At 51.1% G+C, this 18543-nt stretch overlaps 1 protein-coding gene across 1 annotated transcript; it reads left to right on the top strand.

The window, feature by feature from the left end:
- The first annotated feature begins 413 nt into the window (after window positions 1-413).
- LOC135877924 (glycine N-acyltransferase-like protein 3) lies at window positions 414-15805 on the top strand. Its single transcript, XM_065403447.1, has 5 exons — window positions 414-484; window positions 12900-12966; window positions 13378-13504; window positions 13829-13949; window positions 15334-15805. The coding sequence occupies exons 1-5, from the start codon at window positions 414-416 to the stop codon at window positions 15803-15805; spliced, it is 858 nt and encodes a 285-aa protein (XP_065259519.1).
- Window positions 15806-18543: the final 2738 nt, after the last annotated feature.

Here is an 18543-nt window from a genome sequence, read left to right as displayed (position 1 = left end):
GTCTGCCCCTGTGGGACTGTGTGGGTCTCTGCGGCTCAGCACACACGCTAAAGAGGTTGCTCCCAGGGGACTGATTACAGGCTGGAGCATAGACCAGACCCTGTAGGTCCGTGACAAAGAGTGCCCTTGCCAGAGGGTGGCTACAGACGTGGTGGGTTATCTCAATCAAGAGACCCTGAATCACAGTGCAGGAGGAGGTGGGGCTCTGAGAGAGACTCGAACAGCCTGGATTTAGCAAAGAGATACTGGCACATCGTCTTAGAACAGTGATATGCAGAAAAAAATGTGCCTTCCTAACCAATTTGGGACTTTCTGAGCTTAAAGTATTACCATTTGGGCTAATGAATGCTGGAGCCACCTTTCAAACGCTTGCGAATCAAGTGGCTGGGTGACAGGACTTATCTCGTGCCTACATGGAGGATATTGCAGTCTTCAGCAATTCCTTGCCAGAGCATAAGGATCACATGGGAATGGTGTGGAAGAGGTAGAATGCAGGTCTAAGTGTAAAGGTGTCAAAGTGCAGGATGGGGCATTGAAGATGTAAAACAAATTCTGTCAGGAAAGGCGAAGCCGGACTCTGGCCAGGTGTTTGAATTGTGCACTGACGCATCTAACACAGGCTTGGGAGTGCTGATGATGCCAGCAGGGGAGGGTACCGAGCAGCATCCCATGCCTTTCTGAGCAGAAAACGGACTCCAAGTGAATGGAATGATGCCGTTATAGAACATGAATGCTCAGCAACTGTGGGTTGTCCGAGAGCTAGGACCCTACCCATTCATCCGGAGGCGCTGGGTACTGACTGACTGCCCCCCTTTAGCGTGGCTACACAGAACCAAAGGCACCAACTCTTGGTTGGTACGCTGGAGTACAGCCCTCCAAAGGCATGAGATGGAGACTCAACAAGTCATGGGGGCAGACGCGCTATCCAGGCAAGAGGGCCCAAAGCAGATGCATTCGGAATAGCCAGTGGCTAGGCCTAGGGCATCAATATCAGGAGGCGACGGGACACTGATGTGCCCAAACGCGCACAGGCATGTACGTTACATGTCCAACAACCATTTTCTCACTATTACACTGATGGGGTCGTGTGTGATTGGTACATTCCTCAGGGTACAATCTGGACCGATGGACAGCTGTGTCCCCTCAGCTCTCCAATTTGGGGAGCCTTTTACATTGCTTCATTGTGAGAGCAGCCACTCCTGGCCTGTTCACACACGGCTTCTCGCATGCAAAATCACTCCCAGCTGAATAAATGAGTGCTTCTAGCCAGCCACTCCTGAATTATATTGCAGAGTGACACTAGCAAATTCCCAGTCCTTGATTTGTCTCCAGAAATATGCGTCTTCTACTGCCCAGCTCTCTCCTTCTGGACAATACAAGCTCATAGAAAGTCCATCATTTCATTACTAGAAAATGACATGCACAAATCTTGTTATCTCAAGTGGAGGGTCCCAAACACTTCAATCCAAACACACTGGCTTAGATAAAACAACAAAACAAGTTTATTAACTACACAGAGAGAGAGAGAGATTTTAAGTGATTACAAGTAATGAGGCATAAAAGTCAGAATCGGTTACAAAGAAATAAAAGATAAAACGCAAACTAATACCTAACTTTACAAGCTAAGTGAACTTAAAGCAAATGGATTTCTCTCGCCGTGTATTCACGACTGTCTGGCTGGATTCTTTCAGCCAGGACGACTCCCCCAGTTCAGTGATGCTTCCTTTGTCTTTCAAACCTTATTGATGCCATGAGTAGAGATGAGGAGAGAGAGAGAGGTGATTTGGGACATCTGTTCCTCATTTTTACACCTTTAGCTCCTCTTTGAGAATCACCTCTAGCTGGGGTTCAGGCAACAGCGAGTCTGTTTGCCAAGATGTAAATTTCTCGCTCACATCCTTCTTCCTGTCAAAGAATGGCTGCTTAACTAAGTGATATAGTCCAGTTGATTTTGTTGACACCTGACTGTACCCCAGACAGCACATCTGCAGGACAGTCCATTCAGTGTACATGGTCTCCCATGGTCAACTGTCGGTTAAGTGTTTCTTGATGAGCCACTTAATATGGGTCATTACACATATTGAATCTTTTTCCCCATGCTAAGTATCCTCACACCGTCTTGTCAACTGTCTAAAAAGGACCGTCTTGTTTATCACTACAAAAGATTTTTTTCTCCTGCTGATAATAGCTCATCTTAATTAATTAGCCTCTTACAGTTGGTATGGCTACTTCCACTTTTTCATGTTCTCTGTATGTATATATATCTTCTTACTCTATGTTCCATTCTATGCATCTGATGAAGCGGGCTGTAGCCCACGAAAGCTTATGCTCAAATAAATTTGTTAGGTTCTAAGATGCCACAAGGACTCCTGTTCTTTTTGTGGATACAGACTAACACGGCTGCTACTCTGAAACCTTAATTTGAATAGTCCCTCCAAGATGTGCAGACTAAATACCTTGTGGGTGTTATCCCAGGAGCAAACAGTTGAAATCCAGGTATAGAGCCAATACTCATAACTTCAAATACAAAAATGATACGTGCATACAGATAGCATAATCATATTCAGCAAATCATAACCTTTTCATAGACATCTTACATGCCACATTTTGTACAAGATTTTTTGCAAATATATAACAGTGGTTGCAACAATGATCTATATGGTTATATTTTAATCAGATAACATCACAAACATCATACAGCAGAATCTTATAACGTTACCTATAATGTGCCCCTCAAGCGCTGGTTGAGGTGGCACATCCTGGTTCCCTACTCGGAGGGGCTTTCTGAGGACCCCCCCCAGAGGGGCTGCCCACCGCGGAACCAGCATCAGAAACACAAGAGGCAGAGGTCGCCCCTGAGCCTGGTCAGTTTCTGGCGGCACATCTGTTATTAATCTAGGAATGGGAGGGATTTCCAATTTATTACCCAAAGCAAAATGTATTGCAAGCCGCAGGCAGCCGCATGTAGCCAGTAATGGCAGGTTGCTGGCACTACGTGAAATTCAAAATGGAGATTGGGAGCGCAAACAACACTGAAACAAGCATTTAACATTAAACTTGGACTAGAAACTCGCCCATTCTTATCTAAATATTTGCACTCTATACCATTATCTAAATCATTGACGATACTGAACAGAACCGGACCCAGAACAGATCCCTGCGGCACCCCACTTGTTATGCCCTTCCAGCATGACTGTGAACCACTGATAATTACTCTCTGGGAACAGTTTTCCAACCACTTATGCACCCACCTCATAGTAGCCCCATCTAAGTTGTATTTGCCTAGTTTATTGATAAGAATATCATGCGAGACCATATCAAATGCCTTACTAAAGTCTAGGTATACCACATCCACCGCTTCTCCCTTATCCACAAGACTCGTTATCCTATCAAAGAAAGCAATCAGATTGGTTTGACATGATTTGTTCTTTACAAATCCATGCTGGTTATTCCCTATCACCTGACCACCTTCCAAGTGTTTGCAGATGATTTCCTTAATTACCTGCTCCATTATCTTCCCTGGCACAGAAGTTAAACTAACTGGTCTGTAGTTTCCTGGGTTGTTTTTATTTCCCTTTTTATAGATGGGCACTATATTTGCCCTTTTCCAGTCTTCTGGAATCTCTCCTGTCTCCCATGATTTTCCAAAGATAATAGCTAGAAGCTCAGATACCTCTTCTATTAGCTCCTTGAGTATTCTAGGATGCATTTCATCAGGCCCTGCTGACTTGCAGGCATCTAACTTTTCTAAGTGATTTTTAACTTGTTCTTTTTTTATTTTATCTTCTAAACCTACCCCCTTCCCATTAGCATTCACTATGTTAGGCATTCCTTCAGACTTCTCCATGAAGACCGAAACAAAGAAGTCATTAAACATCTCTGCCATTTCCAAGTTTCCTGTTACTGTTTCTCCCTCCTCAGTGAGCAGTGGGCCTACCCTGTCCTTGGTCTTCCTCTTGCTTCTAATGTATTGATAAAAAGTCTTCTTGTTTTCCTTTATTCCTGTAGCTAGTTTGAGCTCATTTTGTGCCTTTGCCTTTCTAATCTTGCCCCTGCATTCCTGTGTTGTTTGTCTATATTCATCCTTTGTAATCTGTCCTACTTTCCATTTTTTATATGACTCCTTTTTATTTTTTAGATCATGCAAAATCTCGTGGTTAAGCCAAGGTGGTCTTTTGCCACATTTTCTATCTTTCCTACCCAGCGGAATAGCTTGCTTTTGGGTCCTTAATAGTGTCCCTTTGAAAAACTGCCAACTCTCCTCAGTTGTTTTTCCCCTCAGTCTTGATTCCCATGGGACCTTACCTATCAGCTCTCTGAGCTGACCAAAATCCGCCTTCCTGAAATCCATTGTCTCTATTTTGCTGTACTCCCTTCTACCCTTCCTTAGAATTGCAAACTCTATGATTTCATGATCACTTTCACCCAAGCTACCTTCTACTTTCAAATTCTCAACGAGTTCCTCCCTATTGTTAAAATCAAGTCTAGAACAGCTTCCCCCCTAGTAACTTTTTCAACCTTCTGAAATAAAAAGTTGTCTGCAATGCAGTCCAAGAACTTATTGGATAGTCTGTGCCCCGCTGTATTATTTCCCCAACATATATCTGTGTAAGCAGAGTCAGGATGAGCTCTACCCTGACATCTGGTGGTGAATTATGGCGAGTGTGGAAAAGAACTCCAGGGGCTGATCTTGTTTGCATAGGCACACCAACTCGCCTGGCATGGAACAACAGCAACTGAAAGTGGTTACTTTGGCTGGTGTGGTTACTTTTGGGGGCTCGTCCGGGATTCCCTGGGTCAGTACCCCTCGCAAGCACCTGTTGAGTGTTCCACTGCATTGGGAAACAATTGTGGTTATATTTTGAGGAAATGACTCTTTGTATAATGGCTAATATGTCAGGTTTGTTGGGCCCCGGCCCTGCAGCCTCTAGCTCAGGGGCCGCAGCCTCAGCCAATGATTGGGCAAAAGCACTGGGGCAAATATTGGAAAAGGTTGTGCTGTCCCAGGCTATGTTAAACTCTTGTCGTGAGTTAAGATTATTTGCTGGGGCAGAGGAGTTTGAACCCTGGTTGGAGCATACCACTGAAATGCTGCAGGAGTGGGCCGTACCTGATGCAGAAAAGCGAAGATGTCTAATAGAGAGCCTTAGTGGCCCAGCATTAGATGTGATTCGCACCCTGAAGCTCATTGACCCTGGGGTCAGTGTGAAGGACTGCCTAGAGGCCCTTGATCATACCTTTGGGAGCGTAGAGGGCCCTGAAGACAGTTACTGTAAGTTCCTTAATTCCCGACAGCAAATTGGCGAGAAGATTTCAGCCTATATACAGAGGCTGGAGAGACTGCTTCAGAGAGCTGTCATGAGGGGAGCAGTGACTGCTGAACAGATGGATCAGACCAGACTGGCTCAAATTGTAAGAGGAGCTCAGTATCAGAACCCGATTCTACTCCATCTCTGGCTAAGAGAACGACGGGAACATCCCCCAAGTTATTCCCAGCTGATAAAGGAGGTCAGAGAAGAGGAAGAAAGGCAGGCTGCCAGCGAGTTTTGGGAAGCCCAAACATTGGAGCCAGCCGGCACAACACCACTGCAAACGGCCAGTGTACTGATGGTGAGCACCACAGAGGAACTTGCCCAACAAATGCAGGCCCTGACAGAACGGATAGCTGAACTGCAAAGCACCATTGACTGAGCTAAGACTTCCAGGAATAAGGCGCCTCTGACTGTGGCGATGGAGAAGTCAGCATTTAGAGCCACCATCCCACCTGGGCGAAGCGGGAAAGGACAATTCTTCTGCTACCGATGTGGTCAGGATGGACACAGTGCTGGCAAGTGCCATAATGAAGAAAACCCCTCCTTAGTGTATGGAAAGCTGAGGATCAGTTGGGAGAGATCCGGTAGCTGCCAGAGAGTCCGGGGACGGGGACCACCCAGGCCTGCAGGATTTGAAGATTCCCCCAGAAGCGACCGTCCAGCTGGGATCCCCGCAAGACTGATAGGGCCTTGAGCAGAGGTCATGGTGAAGATTGAAGGGGCGGAGTGTAAAGCCGTGCTTGACACTGGATCTCAAGTGACTATTATATTTCAGTCATTCTACCAACAGATGCTTAGGCACCTGCCTATATAGCCACTGACTGGCGTTGGTCTGTGTGGCCTCAGCATGGATGAATACCCCTACCAAGGGTATGTCATAGTGCACCTGGAATTCCCAGAGGAGGTTGCTGGGGTAAGAGAAGAGGTGGACACAGCTGCATTAATATGCCCTGACCCTAAAGGGACCTCTGATGTGTCTGTGCTGATAGGGACCAACTCCAGTCTCTTCAAGGTGCTCGCGGAACGTGTGGGGAAATAGAGGGGGGGGGCCTTTCTTTTTGATAGCCAGAGCTTTGAATCTGAAGGCCCCAAAATAAACCCTCCAACAGAGATCTGTTATGCTGATGGCCTTTGCACAGAGTAGGGCATGCCTAAAGCTTAAACTAGACTAAACTGCACAGTTTTCTGCCAAACTCGGTCAAGGGTCATGTCCAGAGGAGGGAATGGGAGAATAAACCCCCCCCCCCCGCAGCAGTACTAATGAAATATGTTCATAACTGATGAAATATGATAACCGCAAGCTACGGAAATAATGTAAGAAGCTACGGAAATAACGTAAGATGCTTGTGATTTGTAAATTGTTTTGCAGAGAGTTAATCATCCTTGCTGCTATAACTATTTGCAATATTTTCCAAGTCCAGCTATCTGCAATTTAACCAATGATAGCTCTCCTTTAAGCTCCCCTGGAAACCCCTCCCCCTTAAGCCTTTGCTGAAATCCCCCGGAAAATGACATAGTCCAAGTCTTGAGAAATGTACCCAAGCTAGGGCCGAGCACCACCCCTGCGGAAACCACCAAGCGCCCTTCTACCCAAACAAACACCCACTCCTCGGAAATTAAGTCAGAGGGTAGGGAGGGGGGTGAGAAGATTGACCCCAACCCCTGCTTCCTAGCTCGTGATCAGCTCATGCTCAACCCTTGCCCAGCTTGTGATTTGTCCCCAAAGCTCGTGCTCAACCCTTGCTCAGCTTGTGATTTGCCCCCAATGATTTAATTCATGACGTATTGTTTGTACCCTGCTTGTGGTTTAATGGAATAAAAGCAGCCTGTGAGCTCTTACTAGGGGTGCCAGTTTGAAAAACTGCACCCCAACGCGTTGGTATGTATTGCAATAAAGGCCTCAGGCTCTGAGTCTGTGAACTAAAATCACTGCGTGGGTGATTCTTTCCACGACAATTTGGGGGCTCGTCCGGGATCACTCGACGTCCCACCGGACCGGAGGACCGTGGACCGCTCCCACACTGATCCCAGGCGCCAAGTAAGAGACCCTTGTCTCTATTTGGGATTCGGTAAGGAGCTGCCCATAGGCTCTAGGTTCAGGTGAGAACGCGCTGTGATCCGAACCTTTTAAGGTTAGACTCATTTGCCTGACGCCTGTTTGTTTTGTGTGTGTCCGTTCTGTAACTTGTCTGTTTAAATTCTTGCATCATGCTGCGCTCTCTCTATCATTGTTTCCTTAGGCTATAAGCTAGGGGGGGCGTAGGGGACTGTCTGTTTTGTGGTGTGTACATGAGGTCTTAGACCCAACGGTTTCCTTGGAACAGCCTCGGTGAAATTACTGGGACATCCGTCTGGCAGTTAAACACTTTTAGAGTGCCAGCCCAGAATAAAAACAAGTTTCGGATGACAGGAGATTCTTCAGGCAGGAACAGAGGCTGAATAGGCTAGGTGATCTCTCTGGGATATAAAGGAAACCACCACTGACTCAAGAACTGAGTGGCCCGAGGACTAGAGGTAAACAACTGAGAGGGTTTCTAATCTTAATAAGAACAAGAAGTACGCCAAACTCCTATGCTTTGCCTTTTTAAGCTTTCTATATTGTTGCTTGCTTAGCTTTGTGGCCATATCCCTCTGGGCAGTGGTGATCTCAGAGGGAGGTGAGGGACCGGCTGCAGGAGCACCCCGGGAAAGTGGACCCCATAGTGAGTAGGGGCGTAATCCACCGAACCTGTAGGACACGGGTGGACCCCTTAAGCGAGGTGGGATATAATCCCCTGAGTCGAGTAGAAGGGGGACGGAATCCACTGCCTGGACTCTAACAGGAGTTAGGGCGTAATCCAGGAAGTCCCGGTGCAGCCGAAGGGGCCGGAGTAGCTCCCACTAGCAATAGGCTGGTGGACCACACTAGCAATAGGCTGTGTGAACTGATGAGACCTGCGGCCCGGGGATTGACAGGACTCCCACTAGCAATAGGCTGGGGGCTGGAAAGGACTGTTATAGCAAAGATCCCGGTTTAGGTGTGGTGTGATTGTAGGTCGCAAGGTGACTCCGGGACCAGCTGCGGGCGGGGTAAGGGACCGTGAATCGGAGACCCCCGCTCTAGTAGGTCCCCACCCTTTTCTTACCGGTTAAGTGACAATTGTGTCCCTTCTCACTCGGAGAGAGAGAAGGCCCCGGGGAAACCGTCCACGTACTTCTAGGCAGTGAAGCAACCCATCCCGTTCTCTTGAAGGCGGGCCGGTGCTCTCTGCTGGGGGAGGGGTGTACGGGGACCACCTCCTTGCTCGGAGAGCGGGGAGGCCCCAAGGAATCCGTCCGTGTACTCCTAGGTAGCAGAGTATCCCATCCCGTTCTCTTGAAGGCGGGCCGGTGCTCTCTACTGGGGGAGAGGTGTACGGTGACCAAAGCTTTCCTAAACTTTTGTGTGATTGGCCTACGACCAAAACCCTTCCCCAAATCTTCCTCTGGAGCAAGGACTCGCGTATGGAGTGAGCTCCCTCCCCTTGCTGTGTTTGAAGGGGAGCCCCTGGAAATCGTTTGCCAAAACCTGGGGCAATCGGGCATCCTACCCCGTTCCCCTAAAGGGCGAATTGGTAACTCATTGCCGGACAGGGTGCATGCGAGGACCTTCCTTATAAATCCTCCCCAGTGGTGTGAATGTTGAAAGGGGTGAGGCTACACCCAGGTTTAAAAAGGAGCAAGAGGGAAGGATTGCTCTCCCCCAGAAGAGAGAGCAGAGCTTATTGCAGTGTTCTAATTTGTGTAATATAGATTTTAGTGTTGTTTAACTATTCTTCCAGCATGATAGCATGTGTTTTAGTGTTGTTGTGTTGTTTAACCACTCTTTAAGTATAATAGTAATTGCTTTGTTAAATATTTAATCCTCTTCTACAAGGAGGGTTGGTAAAAACAGCCCAGCCTCCCTGCTGAATTGATAGTAAAACAATGCCTGTGCCCATAAGAAAAAAGGATTGGGCCCAAACCGGCAGGCAACCGCAGTTTGAGGAAGTTAAGAGGGGGGGTTGAGGGGTTAACTCTGTAGTTGCTGGTGGAAATTAAGTAATTGCAGGGTTGGCTTCTTGCTTTTTTCCTTTCATAATAGTAATTGCTTAAATAATGATGTGACGTTGTGCAGTCTATATGATTTTATAAAAACTTAATAATAAGTCAATATAATGTAACTGGAATAGTTTTAGGGAAAAAATATGGTAATAAGTGAATATAACGTGACTGGGATATGCTTTATGCAAAAGGTCTCTTGTAAGGTATCATTACAGAACTTATAATCTACTGAGTATAGTCATCTGATTTGTACCACTCTTGTATCTAAAACTAGAAATATAAAATGTCTCTCTCTATCAGTGTTATAGAGGGCAGACAATTTATGAGTTTGCCCTGCATGGGCTTGTGCAGGGTAAAACGGATTTATTTGGGTTTAGGCCCCATTGGGATTTGGGCATCTGAGTGCTAGAGACAAGCACACTACTGTGAGCTGTTTTCAGGTAAACTTGCAGCTTTGGGACAAGTGATTCAGACCCTGGGTCTGTGTTAGAGCAGACTGGAGTGTCTGGCTCAGCAAGACGGGGTGCTGGAGTCCTGAGCTGGCAGGGAAAACAGGAGCAGAAGTAGTCTTGGTACATTGGGTGGCAGCTCCCAAGGGGGGTTTCTGTAATCCAACCCATCACAAATGGCATAAGCGGTAAAACTATGAATAAATGTTAAAAAAAGAAATTCTTGGTTTCTTTGCAGCCATTCCTTTGGGAGTGTCTGTAAGGTAATCCAGGCAAAAGGATATTAATCAAATGATTAAGGTAAAATCATTTGACTATATAAAAAAAGTTAGTTAAATTTGTTAAGAAACGCTCCTGGTGTGTATAATTTTTTGTTTATAAGTTTAAGATGTTTTCTAGTGTTGTTTGATTTTGGTATTTAGCATTTGATCCTTAAAGTAACTTAATGCTTTACAAAATTTAAAGTGTTTAAAATAAAGACCAAAGTTGTGGCTGCAGCAAAATAGTCAAAGCCAAAAGAATGGAAAATTTTAAATCTGTTTTGGTAACAAATAGCAAGTAAAGGCTAATATCAACTAAAAAGCCACAAATAGAAATCTGGAAGTGTTGCTGGGTACACCTTGTACCCTGTACACCTTTGGCACTCCCTGGACGGTTGCACCTCAGGTGCTCTGGCCCTATTTGCTCGCGTGCATCACCGGATGACTGTGCACCGTTGATTGCTGCAGTTAAGTAAAACTTTTCCTCTGTGGCCCAGCACTACTGCCAGTGACGTGATGATTGGGCAGACAGCACTTTTCCCTCTTTAAAAACTTTTTCTAGATATTTGAATTAATTTTATTCAAATGTTTAAATGTTATAATTGTAAGTATGTGTTAGTCCCTCTTTAAGAACTCTTTCTAAATATTTGGATTAATTTGTTCAGGTGTTTGAGTGTTGCAGGCATTTGCCTTTTTTACGGGAAGATACATTACTATGTGTTAGTTTTGGTGGTGTGTTTTCTTATGGAGGAAGGGCAAATGCAGGATCTTGGACGGAGGTTTTGCAACAGTTTTGCATTGGTAAAATATGTCATGCGGGGGCTGTTATGGGGTTTTTGCTTAAGGATTTTGTATCACAATCTGGCATATCTGAACTAATTATAAAAGAGCTATGTGCAGCTTCACAGATCCAGTATGTGTGCGGCTTCACAGATCCAGTATGTGTGCGGCTTCACAGATCCAGTATGTGTGCAGCTTCACAGATCCAGTATGTGTGCGGCTTCACAGATCCAGTATGTGTGCGGCTTCACAGACCCAGTATGTGTGCGGCTTCACAGATCCAGTACGTGTGCAGCTTCACAGACCCAGTATGTGTGCGGCTTCACAGATCCAGTATGGCCAAATGCCCTTTAAAGGCCACTCCCAATCAGAGGACCAGATTCAGCCCTCATAAAAAATTTTTACCAGGGCACCCAATGCAGCTACCAACAGTGCCCTGCTGGCCTAGCTCAAATAAACAGTCATTTAATAAATTACACAATAGTCAGGCACTAACGAAATGTGTTAGGTCTTTTTATATACAGCAGTCCTGCCACTCGCTGAAACCTGGCACTGGGTTTGCATAAGGGTCCATCAGCAAAGAACTGCCCTCGCCCCATGCTGAGGGACTCTTGTCCGCTGACCAATCCATTAAGCCTTCGGACCTTGCTAAGAAAACAACTTCTCCACCTGAGGCCACAATAAAGCCTCCAACCAAGCAAGGTGGTTGTGCTGGTAACCCCTCCCTTGCAGCGTCATTGCCAGACAGCTAAGTGAACTAAGACTACGAAATCTTAAAGAATAGCTTGCGGAAGCTAGCCAAAACTACCTGAAGATGAAACTTTTAATATTTCTCAGCCTCTCCTCCTTAACGAACTTGGGGTGGGGAGGGAAAAAGTAATCTTGGCCAATCAGTAGCCTCCGGTTTGGCCTGTGTCGTATTGCAGTGTATTCCGGCTCTATATGGTTGCCCATTGTTGTAGTCCCCGCTCCCCAGCTACTCCCCCTCGTATCTTCTCCAATTCCCATACAAATCTGTCTGGCCGTAGCCTCAGGGAAATTCAAGTCTCGGAACAACAAATGTGGTATAGCACATCCTACCGATGGAATTGTTGTTTACAGTGGTGAATTGTGCTAAATGCTACTATAAGAACCACCACTTTCTCATTTCCCTCTCTGCTTTCCAAATAACTACCTAGTACCCTAATTGTTTTCAGAAAGCGGCCATTCAACTGGCCCAGCTTGTGCAGTGGGAAAGTTTTTATTGGGGAAAGGGAGGCGTAGTAGAAGGAATCTTACATGACCTAACTAGAGTAGCCGCTATTTGAACAATAGACAAAGCCCAAAACCATAAAAAACGCCTGGAAAATTTGGAAAAAGCATCAGGCCTCCTTACTGAGGCAGGGTTAACTAAACACCCTTGCCTTAGCAGGAAAGAACACTGTCTGGGATTCAGCTTGTAGTCAAATGCAGGATTTCTTTAACGGTCCCTTAGAAAAAAAATGCAAACCAATGTTTTAAATCAGCAGTGGCCTAAAACCCTTACCACTACTGTGGGAGTGGAGAAATACGTGAACATTGTCAAAATAAAGCTGTGACTCTGTTGCATGTACCTTCCAAGCTTCGGAACCGGTAAATGGCACCTGGGCTCCAGTGCACTTACTTGTGCCAAAACCCTGGGCGAATTGTCTCTGGGACTGGGTTATCCACCGGCAGGTATGGGAAGTTAAACCACCCCATGAACCTAGCCATTTCATCACCACTCCCTCTGATGGAACGGAGCCAGCTCTGCTAGAGGGAAAAGGCCTCATCTCCCATTCCCCAGCCCCCCAGACAGCCAGTCTCCAGTCCTGGGTCTGGATCAGAGACAGCAATGTGTCAATGGATATTTTACATTTTTACTGGCTGGGAGCTGAGTCCGAAATCACTTCTTTAAACCCCAGGCTTCCCTGTCCCCACAAGTAGCCATATTCCTGTGTCAGACCCACATGTGCGCATCCCATACCATATACATGTTCTAGCCCCTACAACCCACATGTGGCTCTCGGCTTTTGCAGCAAGATCATTGTCGTCCTGGGAGTCCATGATATTACCAAACAGGAACAGAGCCGACAAGTGATCCCTGTGAGATGCCAGTACCCCCACCAGGATTATGACAAGAAGTCCCATAATAACGACATCATGCTGCTGGATGCTCCCCTCCCCCCCCGACGCCATCACTGCCCTGCTCCCCTCCCCCACCTCATGCCATCACTGCCCCTCCCCGACTTCCTTGCCCCTTTCCCTGCTTGGTGTCATCTCTACCCCTCCCCCTTCTGTCTGCCCCACCTCCCCACAGCCTGTTTCCCCTTTCTGCTGCCCAGAGCCCCTTTCCCATTCTCCCCTAAGCCCCCTGGCTCCATTCACAGGGCCCCTTCCCCCCTCCTCAAACTCTTACTTGGGGCTCGCTGTGCCCTGCTTCCCCGATGCCGTCCCTGAGGGTCATGGTGGGAGGGCAGAGGCTGCGCTCACCCACAGACAGTGTCCCCCCTGCAGGTGGCGCGAGACCCAAGCGATTATTTCACCAACTTGTACACGACCTTCTACCGGGACGAGGGCGCCTGCCGGGCCCTGCTGGAGAACAGCTGCACCGTGGACTGGGGCCAGGCCTTCCAGATACAGGGTGACCCCCTCCAGCCCCGCTCTGTCCAGCACCTGCCACATGGGGGGCAGGACCGCTCCCCCTCCCACAGGCCAATAGTCCTGAGGAGCCTGCCTGGGCCCCTTACCCCCCACGCGCCAATAGCCCCGAGGAGCTCACCTGGGCCCCTTCTCCATCCAGACCTGGGATCCTGAATGCGCCAAGCTTGGGAACCCCCGGTTGGGTCATGCCAGCTCACAGTAGCCCTTGGCCCCTCCCTGCTGCTCTCCCCTACCGGGCTGGGCCCCCCACGTCCATGGGCACCTTTGAGGGGCCCCTGCTGACAGCGCATGGCTGTCCCTGCAGGGCTGCAGGACGGGGTATACGAGACCATCAGGGACATCACCAGGGCCAGGGGGCTTGAGATGGAGATGTATCCGCACCGGCTGCTGTTGCACCCAGACCCACCTGCCATGCCCCAGTACCGGTAGGTGCCCCCGAGATATGGGATGTGTGAGAGAGAATGGGGCAATGTACACAACCAGCCTGTGCTAGATGGAGGGGGGAGCAGGGCTGGGGGAAGGGAAGGACCCCGGGGTGCCAGGCCAGAGGCCTCCATTGTGCCCTAGATCTGGTGGCAATGAGTTCCCCAGGCTAACGGTGCTGGCAGAGTGAGGGCATCACCACGGCCCCACACACAGCCCCAGGCCTTGGGCACATGCTGCCAAGGATTTCCCATCCTGCTCCGGGGCAGGGCTGAGTCAGCCCTAGAGCTTCGCCAGGGGGCAGGGGCAGCCCAGCCTGGCCAAGGAACCTCCTTGGTCCCAGGATGGGGAGAGCAGGGGGAGGGGCAGCCTGTAACCCTTCAGTATCCTGGGACGGGCAGCCAGGGGTCCTTGACCCCAGAGCTGTCCCCTCTGAGGGGAGGGGGGCTCCAAGCACAGAGCCCCCTGGTCCCTCCTTTCCTGTCAGCAGGTAGGTCTCCAGGCAGGGGGTTTGCTGCCCACTGAGCCCTGGTGCTTTCATCTCAGGGAGCTGAGCTTAGCCAAGGCCCATTGGCACCGATGACTCTGCTGGGGCTGGACTGGGCCTTGTCAGACAGCCCCTGTGCTGAGGCCGCGGGAGTGTGTCGATCCCCTCCCCGCATGTGCCAGGGCCTGACTTGATCCCGTCCCCCCAGGGCTCCCCCTTCTCCCCCACGCCAGGTCTATCCTCTCTCAGCCTCCCCCCATTCTCCCTGTGCCAGGTCACTCCCCCTCCAGCCTCCCTTCCCTCCATGGGGGACACTGGGAGGAGCGATATGGGGGCTATAGCCACCCCAGAATTTGCCATAGCCTCCCTTCCCAGTGCAAAGGCCCAACGTTACGCAGCAGTAAGGATGCCAATGCCATACCATGCCACCCGTCGGTCTCGGCTGCTTCTGGCGATGGCGCTGCCTTCCGAGCTGGGTGGCACACCCCTCCCCCTCAGGATACATTCCATGCCCCCCAGTTTGAGATTCGGCAACCCCCCATCCCCTCCATTTTTCTGTCCAGCCCATCTCAGCCCCACAACTGGGAAGAGGATGGCATCACTGGACACTGCTCCTCTCTTATGCCATGTCATACCAGCTCAATTTCTGCTCCCCGGGCTCATTCCCTTGTACCCCCAGCTCACTGCACCCCACACCCCAAGCTGGGTCAATATCCCCCTATGTTCACACCTCCCATGTTTGGTTGCTCCCCGCTCCCCTCCCCTAGACTTACCCCTTCTCCTGCTGGTTCTATTCCCCCTGCCCCCCACGCGCTGACATCCTCCCCTTGCCAGGTCAACCCCCTCTGTGCTCACCCCACCCCGTCCTGTGTCTCTCTCCCCCCTGCCCTGTCTTGCAGGCCTGACAAGGGGCTCAGGCTGGCCCCCGTGTCCCCCGCCCACGCCATGCTGCTCAGAGACACCTGGAACTTTGGGGGGAACAGCCGGAGCCTGCAGTACCTGTGCCTCCTGATCCGCCACTTCCCCAACGCCTGCCTGCTGGCCCCTGAGGGGACTCCCATCTCCTGGTCCCTCACCGACCAGCTGGCTGCCCTGACGCACGGTTACACCCTCCCAGAGCATCGCGGCCAGCACCACATGAGGCCCGTGGTGGGGATGCTGGCGGCACAGTTGCATGCCCGCGGCTTCCCTGTATACACCCGAGTGCTGCCCCACAACGAGCCTTCACTGCACACCCTGCAACGCCTCGGCTTCCGCATCCTGCCTGGGTTGTTCTCCTGGCTGGTGGTGAGGCCTGGGTTCAGCCAGTCCCAGCCAGCCAGTGCCCGGGACTCGGCCCAGGACCCTGCGCCAAGCTCTGGGGAATGGTGACACGCCCAATAGCACATAGCACGGGGGGAGAGGAGAGGAGGAGAAGGGGACACGGCCTAGGGCCCTGCACCCAGCTCTGGGGGACAGCCACGCTCCAGCAGTACATAGCCCTGGGGGAGGGGAGGAGATGGGGACACAGCCCAGCCATGACCAGGGACCTGCCACCCCCGAAAAGGATACACATTGACCAGCCACCAAGGGAGCTCAGCTGTCAGCCCTTGGGAAGCCGGGGCCTAGTAGAGGAGACTATCTCATGCTCCATTATCCCCTGGAGCAGGGCAGAGTCTCAGTAGGGGGCGCTCTCCCCGGCAGTCAGTGCTGGCCCCAAAGAGAGCAGGGTGAGGGCTCAGCAGGGGGCGCTCTCCGCTCACAGTCCTGCCCCCGTGCCCTGTGCTGTGGGCTCAGCAGGGGGTGCTCTCCCGCTCCCTTCCCCAGGCAGTTTGTTGCTCGGCTGGGGCTGTGGTGGTGGGGGGGTCCCCTTTCCAGGAGCTGCGCCTTGTCTTGCCAGAGCTTTGGTGCAAGCTCCCTTGGGCTCCAACCACATGTCCCAGCTGTGGCCCTCCCCTTACCTCTCCTGTGGTGATAGGGGGCAGGTGCTGGCCTTGCACGGCTGCTCCAGGGTCAGCAGGCAGCTGGAAAGGCAGTCCAGGGCTTGTGTTGATGATGGTGCACTACACGTGGGAGGGGAGTGGCCATAGGACCCCATCGTAGAGCCCTGCTGGGCCGGAACACAGGGAGGAGCATCCGCTCTTCTCCCTGCCCCCAAGAATGGACGTCCTCGGCCCTGGGCAGGTGACTTGGGACTGACTTGCCCCCTGCCAGGCTCAGTGCACAGGCTGCTCCTCCCCGTGTAGCTGGGCCCAGGTGCAGCGCCAGTGAGCCATTGGGTTGGGGGAGAGGACCCCCCACACGCAGCAGACATGGCAGGTTCTCCTCCCCCTTGCTGGTAGGTCAGTAGCAGTGTGGAGAGGGGGTGGGGCACTCTGGCTCCTTTCAGGCCCCAGGGACATGCATCAGGGGGTGGGACAAAGAGTTAATTTTCTGTAATAGTTTTGATGCCTGTGTGCCTCAGTTTCCCACTGTACTATTCATGTCTGCCCAGTGGGTGCCAAAGATTTAAAAAGCCTCTCCTGGGGCAGAGCAGGGACAGGAGGGGGAGTGTCACATGGCTGGGGGTCAGGAATTGGGCGTTCAGGATCAAAACCAACCCAGATCAACGGAGGCTCCAAAAAGAAGAGGAGCTGGCGTTTGGTGGGACTCAGGAGCTCCCAGCTAGGACTGAAAGAGATGGAGACAGGATCCATGTTTGGCTGTTCAGCAGCTTGGCTGGGTGGGGCCCTGGCCTGTGTCTTCACCTTCACTTCTCTCTGCTGCCCCAGGGACCTCCCAGGCCGGGTTCCCGGGGACCAATAAACCGAGTGCTGTGTGGAAAAGGCTTTGGGATGTCACTGCAAACACTGGCTGGGGACACTGGTCCCCAAAGAGCAGCCAGGTCTCTCCAGGGGTCTGGCTCAGTGGGACGTGGTGAAGCAGGAGGGCTGGAGCCGTGTGCTCGGCCCTGGAGGAAGAGAGACCCCTTGGGGGGCTGGCACGTCACAGGGTTCCTCCAAGGAGTGGTTTAAAAGCTGGGTCTTAGCACTGATCCTGGGGAGCCACGACCGGGAGCAGCGCTGTGGGTCCCAGCCGGGGGCACCCGGCCAGTGTGGGGTGTCTCCTTCACAGCCAGAACCGACAGCAGAGAAGGGGGGGCACATCTGCAGGCAGACCCGGGGTAGAGCCAGCCCTGCCCCCAGCCAGGGCACAGTCCCACCAGGGCACAGCACCCTCCCCACAGGCCAGAGAACTGGCCCCCCAGAGCAGTGCCCCCACCCCCAGCCGGCCGGCCTGCGTTGCCCCATAACTTTGACTCTCAGACTTGCACACAGTCTCCGTTTCCCAAGATTGAATCATTATTTTAAAAACTGTATAGAAATCACCACTCTCCCATCATTCCGTGCATCTGGCCCAGCCTCTGGCCCAGCCCCGGGCCCCTCTCCCAGCTCCGGCCTCAGCGGAACCGCTTCTCCTCCCACACGTACAGCTTCCCCGCAGGCACCTTCCGGAAAAACAGGCTCTTGCCTCGGCTCATGTTCCCCTGCACGGAGAGGATAAGAGACGGCTTTCAGGGTGCCCTGCCCTGCCCTACCCTGCCCTGGGCAGCTTCCCTCTGCCTGTCACCCAGGCCCCAGTCTGCCTAGCCCTTCCGCACCACCAGCCTCCTACCCACACACAGGGCCAGCGCTTCCCAGCCCTTTTATAACCCCCACCCTGAGATGAGTGTCAGGCACGACTGCCCCACACACGGTGTCGCTGCGCTATGGGGCTGGGGCGAGGCTGGCATGTTACTCATAAGAACATAAGAATGGCCGTACTGGGTCAGACCAAAGGTCCATCTAGCCCAGTATCCTGTCTACCGACAGTGGCCAATGCCAGGTGCCCCAGAGGGAGTGAACCTAACAGGTAATGATCAAGTGATCTCTCTCCTGCCATCCATCTCCACCCTCTGACAAACAGAGTCTAGGCACACCATTCCTTACCCATCCTGGCCAATAGCCATTAATGGACTTAACCTCCATGAACTTATCCAGTTCTCTTTTAAACCCTTTTCTAATGCCTGTATATCTTTTTTGAGATGGGGAGACCACATCTGTACGCAGTATTCAAGATGTGGACGTACCATCGATTTATATAAGGGCAAT

The sequence above is a fragment of the Emys orbicularis genome, chromosome 4 (genome assembly GCF_028017835.1).
Source record: "Emys orbicularis isolate rEmyOrb1 chromosome 4, rEmyOrb1.hap1, whole genome shotgun sequence".
NCBI lineage: Eukaryota > Metazoa > Chordata > Testudines > Emydidae > Emys > Emys orbicularis.
This window is presented reverse-complemented; position numbering and strand designations above follow the sequence as displayed.